This window comes from Myotis brandtii, unplaced genomic scaffold (assembly GCF_000412655.1).
Source record: "Myotis brandtii unplaced genomic scaffold, ASM41265v1 scaffold97, whole genome shotgun sequence".
NCBI classification, from domain to species: Eukaryota; Metazoa; Chordata; class Mammalia; order Chiroptera; family Vespertilionidae; genus Myotis; species Myotis brandtii.
In genome coordinates this window covers 1,652,657-1,661,363 of record NW_005372020.1, presented here as the reverse complement: position 1 = coordinate 1,661,363, position 8,707 = coordinate 1,652,657, and the positions used below count along the sequence as shown (strand labels likewise).

General features: G+C 60.6%; 1 protein-coding gene across 1 annotated transcript in view; it reads left to right on the top strand.

The window, feature by feature from the left end:
• The window catches only part of RAB36 (RAB36, member RAS oncogene family), a 20,061-nt gene that overhangs the window by 9,615 nt on the left and 1,739 nt on the right, over positions 1-8,707 (top strand). The window contains exons 2-7 of the mRNA XM_014533357.1: positions 586-668; positions 3,826-3,917; positions 5,550-5,615; positions 6,242-6,343; positions 6,671-6,735; positions 8,041-8,704. Of these exons, the coding sequence (XP_014388843.1) occupies positions 586-668; positions 3,826-3,917; positions 5,550-5,615; positions 6,242-6,343; positions 6,671-6,735; positions 8,041-8,704 (1,072 nt within the window). The remainder of the gene's footprint in view (positions 1-585; positions 669-3,825; positions 3,918-5,549; positions 5,616-6,241; positions 6,344-6,670; positions 6,736-8,040; positions 8,705-8,707) is intronic.

Here is an 8,707-nt window from a genome sequence, read left to right as displayed (position 1 = left end):
GCAGGGGCCCCGGTCGGAAGGACGCCGCGTCCCCCGCCCACCTCCCATCCCCAGAATCTGAACGCGGCCTGAGGCCCTGAGGCCTCAGCATTTCCTGAACCCCCGACCCTGGGCCAGGCCCGTGCTGGGCCTGGAGGGGAGCTGGGTCAGAGCGAGGACAACAGGCCTGGGTCAAGGCCACCCTAGCGGGGAAGCGGGCAGAGGAAGGCGCGGTCCGGGCTGACTAGGCGCCGGGGGGCGCGGTCCTGGGTGGGGTGACAGGCCTGTGGGCTGAAACCCAAGAGCCTGCCTGCGAGGCCTGCGATGTTTGTGCCTCACTCACAACCAGTCACACGCTCAGAGAGGGGCCACTCCCGGTTGGACACCCACATCCCACAGCAGGAGGGAGGCCCAGGTCTTCGGGACTCCCCACCCCCACCTCCTGCCTGCGGACTGAAAGAGGTGACGCTGGGCCAGACGCCTGGCAAGGGGGAGGAGGAGGCTTGGACCTGCTGTTAAAGCCCCTGGAAAGTTAGGCGTAAACTTGCAGGTGAGTCCCCAGGCGTCGGCACAGCTCCCTAACCCTTTCCCTGGTTGGGCCTCCAGAACTCTCCGGAAGGATGAGGGCCTCCCTGCCGCCTCTGGGGCCCCCTGTGAGCCGGGACCGCATCATCGCCAGCTTCCCTAAGGTAGGGAGTCCTTAGGCCAGACCTTGACGTGAGCAGTGAGCACTGCGCTCCCCAGACCGTGTCCACAAATATCACTTTTAACCGGTATCCGAACCCTTTCCCTGGTTGGGCCTCCAGAACTCTCCGGAAGGATGAGGGCCTCCCTGCCGCCTCTGGGGCCCCCTGTGAGCCGGGACCGCATCATCGCCAGCTTCCCTAAGGTAGGGAGTCCTGAGGCCAGACCTTGACGTGAGCAGTGAGCACTGCGCTCCCCAGACCGTGTCCACAAATAGCACTTTTAACCGGTATCGGCACTTTTAACCGGTATCCACACTTTTAACCAGTATCCACACTTTTAACCGGTTAAGAGCTCATTGGATACCGGTTAAAAGTGCGGATACCGGTTTAAAATGGTAGCTTTCCCCACCTGCACTCACCACCAAAAACAAGGCAGGTGAACCGGGAGGTCAGTTCCTTGCTGACAGACTTCTTGAGACGCTGGGAGACATGGTGATGGCTGGGCCAGGGTGGGCCAGGAGCCAGTGTGGCCTGGAAGTTAAGGGCACGGACTTTGCAATCCGACAGTCTTGGGTGTGAATCCTAAATCCGTCATTACGTGTGTGACTGTGGGCAAGTTACTCAACCGCTCAGAGCCACTGTTCCACAGGGCCAGTCCTCCCGTGTCAGGTGCCTGGCTCATAGCCACCGGGAGTCCCCGCCTGAGTGGTGGTCATTGTTCTCATAATTATTATGACGATTATCTTTTTTTTTTTTTTGCTAATCCTCACCCAAGGATATTTTTCATTGATTCTTTTAGGGAGAGTGGAAGAGAGAAAGACAGAGAGAAACTTCAATGTGAGAGAAAACCATCGATTGGTTGCCTCCTGCACGTGCCCCGACCAGAGCCCGGGCCAGGGAGGAGTCTGCAACCAAGGTACATGCCCTTGACCTGAATCGAACCCGGGATCCTTTGGTCCGCAGGCCAATGCTCAGTTCAGTGATGGCGAACCTATGACACGCGTGTCAAAGGTGACACTAGAACTCATTTTTTTGGTTGGTTTTTCTTTGTTAAATGGCATTTAAATATATAAAATAAATATCAAAAATATAAGTCTTTGTTTTACTATGGTTGCAAAGATCAAAAAATTTCTATATGTGACACGGCACCAGAGTTAAGTTAGGGTTTTTCAAAATGCTGACACGCCGAGCTCAAAAGGTTCGCCATCACTGCACTAGGGCATCATTATGATGATCAAAACAGCACTCCAGTTTTCTGACACCAAATCCAGGGTTGCTCCCCTCTTACCATCCTGCCTTCAGTTGCTGCCGGAAACTAAGCTCTCTTCCATCTACATTAAGATCTAAGGTATTTTCAGAACTGCGCGTTCATGCCCGTGTGGCTGACTGCAGAGCTCCGACGTCCCCCTACCCTGGGGGGCATCTGCCCTGTTTCCACAGAAGGTCGGATTCTGCCCCGCTGTCGGTGGCCGCCAGGGGTCACAGGCCACAGCGGGCCAAGTTCGCCCTGCACCCCACAGCACGCCATGTCAGACCGGACCACTCTGTGGTCAGTGGGGCAAGTCCTTCCCTTTGCTCTGTGGGCCTCGGTTTTCCTGTCTCTAAAATTGGCTCGCACTTCCTGTCCAGCCTTCCTTATTAAACGCTGCTCCAGTCCATCCCAAGTCACGGGATTCCTCTCGTGACCACCGTGCCCAGGCCGGGGCCCCACTTTGAGGCTGGTGTGCAAGTCGGCGGGAAAAGCAGCCAGCTTCCTCGCGAGGCGGCTGCCACTCTCCTGCGTGAGTGTGGGCTGCGGGGCTGCGCTGCGCCCCTGCGTCACCCAGTTAATCCTCCAGCCACCAGATGAAGAGGTGCTGATGGGCGTGTCCCGCTTTACGGAGGAGGAAACGGGCTCAGTGAGGTTTCGTAACTCGCCTTTTTGCAAAGTTCCTTCTACCTTCACTCCTGGAGCAGCGAGGGCACCTGGGCCAGAGCAGAGCCCATTCCAGTGCCTGGGAGCTCAGAGGAGACTCCTGGGGAGGGCATGTGGCCGCGCCCCTGCCACAGGGACAGAGCCCCCGAGGGACAGAGCCCGTGGCCCGGGCCACCACGGCCACGTCATGGCAGAGCACAGCGGCGGTCTCCCACGATGCCATTCCCTCCATGTCCTCGCCACACTCTCTGCTTAGCCGCGGCCCATTAGAGAATAAAATATAATGGTCATCAAAGTGTTTTTTCTAATTTTAAAACCAATGCACATTCAGCACCAGTCAAGGCATCGTAACAGCCACAAACACTTGTTGAGCACTCAGCGCGTGCCAGGCTGGCTCTGTGCCTTACAGACATTATTTCCTTCTCTGCCCCCAAGCCTCTGAGGTTCGCAGATGGGGAAACTAACGTTCAGGAGTTGAGCGTCGACCTGTGAATCAGGAGGTCACAGTTGGATTCCCGGTCAGGGCACATGCCCGGGGTTGCGGGCTCGATCCCCACTGGGAGGCGTGCAGGAGGCAGCCACTCAATGATTCTCTCTCATCATTGATGCTTCTCTCTCTCTCCCTCTCCCTTCCTCTCTGAAATCAATTAAAAATATTTTTTAAAAAAATTCAGAGACGTTAGGCAACCACCCAGGGTCACACAGCAGCTAAGCATGGACACAGGTCTTGATCCTGAGGCCGTACTCTTAAACCACCCCCCGGTTCTGCCTTCCCAATATTGTGGGAGGCCTAAAGTGCCTTCCAGCGCATTTCCATGCACACATGTGCAAACATTAGAAACAAAAATGGCCTGGAGTTCCGTAGGAGCTGTGGGAGGACCTTGGAGCTAAAGGGGCCCTTACAGGCCAGCCTGCATCTCACCCCAAGAGGACAGAGGGGATGGAGGCCTGACACGTGCCCACAGTGAGGGCACAGCCACCCCGGGTGGGACCCAGCTCTCCAGTCCCCACCTGCGCTCTCTGGTCTGGCTCCGCCCCTGCTGCTGCTCCTCAGGACTCCTAACACCTGGAGTCTTGAGGCTGCTGACAGGAGAGGGGACGGGCCTGACCGAGGGACCGGGGAGAGCTAGGGGCCGCCAGCCGGTGGCAGGTCACCACCTCGCTGCCCTGCTGGGTGATGGAGCCGCAGCTTTGCGGGGCCAGGTGCCCATTTGTCTGTCTGTCTGTCTGTCTGACTCCTTGCAGTGGTACACGCCCGACGCCTGCCTGCAGCTCAAGGAGCACTTCCACGGGCAGGTCAGCGCCGCCTGCCAGCGCAGGAACACGGGGACCGTCGGGTGAGCGCCCCTCAGGGCCCAGGGCGTGGGGTGTGGGGGGCCGGCAGGGAGGAATGAGAGCATGCGTGGACATGCGAATGCATACGTGACACACCCACACTGCCCCGTGCAGCCCAGGATGGGCCTGAACCTGATGGGAGTTTCCGCTGCTTCATGGGGCACACGGCTGCCGCGTGACCATTTCCCAACAAGTCACGCGTGTGATTCCTCAGCCTGAGGTCTCGGCATCTGTCTTCCGTTTGTATTGGTTTTCCTACTCTTTTTATTTTTTTAAGTATGTTTTTATTGATTTCAGCAAGGAAGGGAGAGGGAGAGAGAGACATCAGTGATGAGACACACGTGGTTCCCCTTCAGCGGGGCTCAGAGGGAGGCTGGGGATGGCTTTGCGGCCAGGTGGGCATGCAGCTGCCCCGGGAGGCCTGTTCCGCCCTCTGGTGGCCGCACTGCGCAGGCCAAGCCCTCCAGGAGCTGGACATCAGCACAGACTTGGTGCTCATGGCGTTTCAGGGGATGGGGGGGTCGGGGGGGGGCGGAGTGCCCACCTGCTGTCTGCACCCCTCTGTCTAAGGGCTTAACCCTCCCAGGCTGGTTTGAGGACCCTGGGGCTGCAGGCAGGACTGGGGACGAGTGACAGGCTGGGGCCCGGGCTCAGCAGGTCCCTGGAGCTGCAGGGGAGTGCCGAGGGTGCTGTGTGCTGAGTGGGGTCTCCAGGGGGTGAGAGATGCTGCCACGGAGGTGGGGTGGCATCAGGGACTTGGACCAGGCGGCACCGGGGCAGAGCTGAGTGTGTGTGTGGGGGCGGGGGGGACCCAGGAGCTGAGACCCTCAGTCAGTGTACCTCCAGGCATGCAGACCCGAGTTCTGTCTCTAGGACCTGCCCCTGTCCCCTTGGCTGGCCCTAGCAGACGCCCCCAAAGGAGCAGGTGTGACCGCTCAGGGAGTGACTGCTTGGCAGGAGCAGGAGGGAGCCCCTCGGGCGTGTAGCCCCAGGGGTGGGTGGGTAGGAGGTGCTGGGGTTCCATCCCCGCTCCCTGCTGTGTGTGTGCCCCAGGTTCCCGGCTGAGCTCCCGGCTTGCACGCAGCCCCACCCAGGGCTCCTCCCTCTGCTTCCTCAGCCTCTCATGACCCAATTCTAATTCTCACATCAAGGGCTCAGGCCCAGCGGGCCAGGGGGACAGCCCCAGGGACAGCAGGGTCCCCAGAACAGACGCAGACCCTCCTGCCTCTCCACAGCTGGGCACAGACACCCCGGAGCGACTCAGCAAGTGTCCCACCCCCACCAGCGCCCTAGCCGGTGTGGTTCAGTGGATAGAGCATCAGCCTGTGGACCGAAGGGTCCCGGGTTCGATTCCGGTCAAGGCTCCTCCCTGGCTCTAGCCCTGGTCAGGGGGTGTGCAGGAGGCAACCAATTGCTGTGTTCCTCTCACATCGATGTTTCGCTCTGTCTTTCCCTCTCCCTTCCACTCTCCCTAAAATCAATGGGAAAATGTCCTCGGATGAGGATTAAGAGAAAAAAGCCCCATCCAGGATTGCGGGCGGCTCACAGGCGGGGAGCGGGAAGGAGGGCCGTGTGGGGAGATGCTCTTGTGACCCAGCCTGAGAGCAGCTGGCCCACCCGCCCGTTTTCCACAGGCTCAGCCTCTCCAAGGCCGTTGTCGTCGGCGACCTCCACGTGGGGAAGACCAGCCTCATCCACAGGTAGGTGCGTCGCCACGCCCAGCGCCAGGTTGCCGGGGCTTTGCCGGGAGGCCCAGAGAGCACTGTCACACCCGGGGAGGGGGTGCGGGAAATCCGGGGGCGGGGGTCAGCGGAGAGTGGGGCATCCCAGGGCCCTGGCATCGGTCACACGGTCCCCCCACGCCGTGGGCTCGCCCTCACCGCCCTCGCTGCGGAAGCATGCCCAGTTTCCCTTTCTCTGCCCCGGACTTGCCGTGTTTGCTGCAGCCTTTCTCCCCCCGCATCATTCTTTATTAAATATAACTTTATTGATTCCAGAGAGGAAGGGAGAGGGAGAGAGAGAGAGACATTGATGTGAGAGCACATGGATCGGCTGCCTCCTGCACGCCCCCTACTGGGGATGGAGCCTGCCAGCCGGGCATGTGCCTTGACCAGGAATCGAACCCTAACCTCCTGGTTCACAGGTTGATGCTCAACTGAGCCACGCCGCCGGGCCCCCCCATAATTTCTGTTGGCTGTCCCTCCGTGGCCTGTCTCGGGACTGTCACCTCCTTAGCGACTCCCAGCGGGTGGGCTTCTCGATGCCCCAGACTCTCACTGTCATGAACTTCCCCGCAGCCTCTCTGATGACTTCCCTGCTCCCACAGGTTTTGCAAGAACGTTTTTGACCATGACTACAAGGCCACCATCGGGGTGGACTTCGAAATCGAGCGCTTTGAGATTGCTGGGATCCCCTACAGCCTCCAGATGTGAGTCCCTGTCGAGTGACGCCCTTTCCTGGGTGGTCTGGGCGGGGGTGGGGGAGAGTGAGGGGGGAGGCTTTGAGGACGCCCTCGCTGTGCTCTTTCTCAGGGGCAATCAGCCAGGACCCGTGGGAACAAGCAGGGCCCGCACCCCCCCACCTGGTCACCTGTGACCCCACTCGCCAGGCCACCCAGGAGGCCTCTGGCAGGTCACTTCCAGCCTCTGAGCCCCTGCTCCCATCTGGAAAACGGGGCCCAAACTGCTGAGCTCTGACCACTGCAGTGACCTAACCTGCCGCCTCTCTGTTTCCCTCTCTCTCTGCCCCCGCACAGCTGGGACACAGCAGGGCAAGAGAAGTTCAAGTGCATCGCATCTGCCTACTACCGGGGCGCCCAGGGTGAGCAGCCGGGTCATGGCAACGGCGGGGCCCTCAACATCACGCACCCGAGGGCTCCCCGCCAGGCTCAGCAGGCCCTCCGTGCAGGCGCCAAATCCGTCCCCAAGAAGCACTGAGAACCCCTGGCCAGTCCTCGGGGCCTGGGTGGGCCTCGGCAGGCACAGCCTGTGGGACCCGGAGGGGATGGGTGCTCCCTGGGAGTCTCAGCCCCAGTGTCAGCTCAGAAAGAGGCGCCAGGGAGACACGTGTCCAGAGCCCCCAGAGAGCAGAGCCGAGCTGACCGAGGGGGGGCGGGTGGCTGGGCCAGCGACAGGAGGAGCTGGGGGGGCTGGCGCTGCATCTCCATGTCCTGCCCTCCCTGCTCCCCATCAGTTATTTCCCCAAAGCTGGTGGTTTAAACTCACAAACTTATTTGTTGTTGTTAATCCTCACCCGAGGATATTTCCCAGTGATTTTTAGAGAGAAGAGAAAGGGAGAGACAGAGAGAGACTCATTGATTGGCTGCCTCCCACACGGCCATGACCACTGCATCTCCATGTCCTGCCCTCCCTGCTCCCCATCAGATATTTCCCCAAAGCTGGTGGTTTAAACTCCCAAACTGCCTGTTACTTATTTGTTGTTGTTGTTAATCCTCACCCGAGGATATTTCCCAGTGATGTTTAGAGAGAAGAGAAAGGGAGAGACAGAGAGAGACACATTGATTGGCTGCCTCCCACACGGCCATGACCAGGGCCAGGGATTGAGCCTGCAACCGAGGTACATGCCCTTTACCGGAACCGAACCCGGGACCCTTCAGTCCTCGGGCCGACGCTCTATCCACTGAGCCGAACCGGCCAGGGTGCTAATTGTTCCTAGTAGCTGCCACTGGTCCCGAGTCTGCCTGCATCAGGCCCTGAACCGAGAGCTTTAAAATCGCTGCGCTGGCTTAAGCCTCCCAGCACCGGCAGCTGGAGGCACTGTCCTCACCTCTCCCAGGTGGGGACACGGCCTCAGCAGCGAAGGCCCTCGCCCGCCAGCAACCTTAGTTGCACGGAAGAGGGGAGGTTGAGCTCAGGAGCCCCAAGCGCATCAGGCCTCATGGGATCCCCCCCTGTGGCTGCACCGCTGGGGGTGGGTCGGAGGGTGGGTCACCAGGGGCAGACACGGTGACTCCTTCCTGGCCTCCATGTGGGGGCCAGAGCTGAGTGCCTGGGGGCCATCCCGGCAGTTCCTGGGGAGCAGGGAGCCGACTGAAGGGCCCCCCTTGTCACGCCCTGTCGCCTCCCCTGTCGCTGACCAGCTCTTGGCTTTCGCCCACATGCGCAGTGATCATCACGGCCTTTGACCTCACGGATGTGCAGACCCTGGAACACACCAGGCGAGTCTGGGCTCAGAAACCCACCTGGAAGGGCTCCCCAGTTGGGCCCCCTGAGCTGGGCCCCAGTGGCAGGTGCGAGGGAGCAGCTCGCTGGTCAGGCCCTTGTTCTCCCTCAAGATTTGCACCAACGCTGACGTGCTCAGGGGCCTGCGCCTGCTTCCACGCTCGGCTGTTGCCATCTGGAAGCCTTCGTGTGGGACGAAGGGCCTCGCAGGGTCATGTCCCTGGGCCTGCAAACTCCATGGCCAGTCCTGTCGGAGGGACATGCCTGGCACCTCTGTCTGGTACAGGGATCTGGTCCAGAGCTGCCCACACGACCGGCTCCTGGAGGCCTTCCTGCTTCTGCCGGAATCCCCGGCTCATGGACCCGGCCCCCTTCCCCTCCCACGTGTGGGTGCTCACATCTCGCATCTCCAAACCCTGGGGGGCCGGGGTGACCGTCCCAGCTCATGACAGTGCAGGATCACCCCAGCTGCCGCAGCCAGGGCAGAGCCATGGCCAAGACTGGGTCTCCACCGCCCCTGGCCAGTGCTCCTGGGCCCCCCCCCAACCCCACCCCGTGGTCCAGCCAGGCCCTTCCGGCCTCGGCCCAGCCCTTCTCATCCAGCGTGGGTC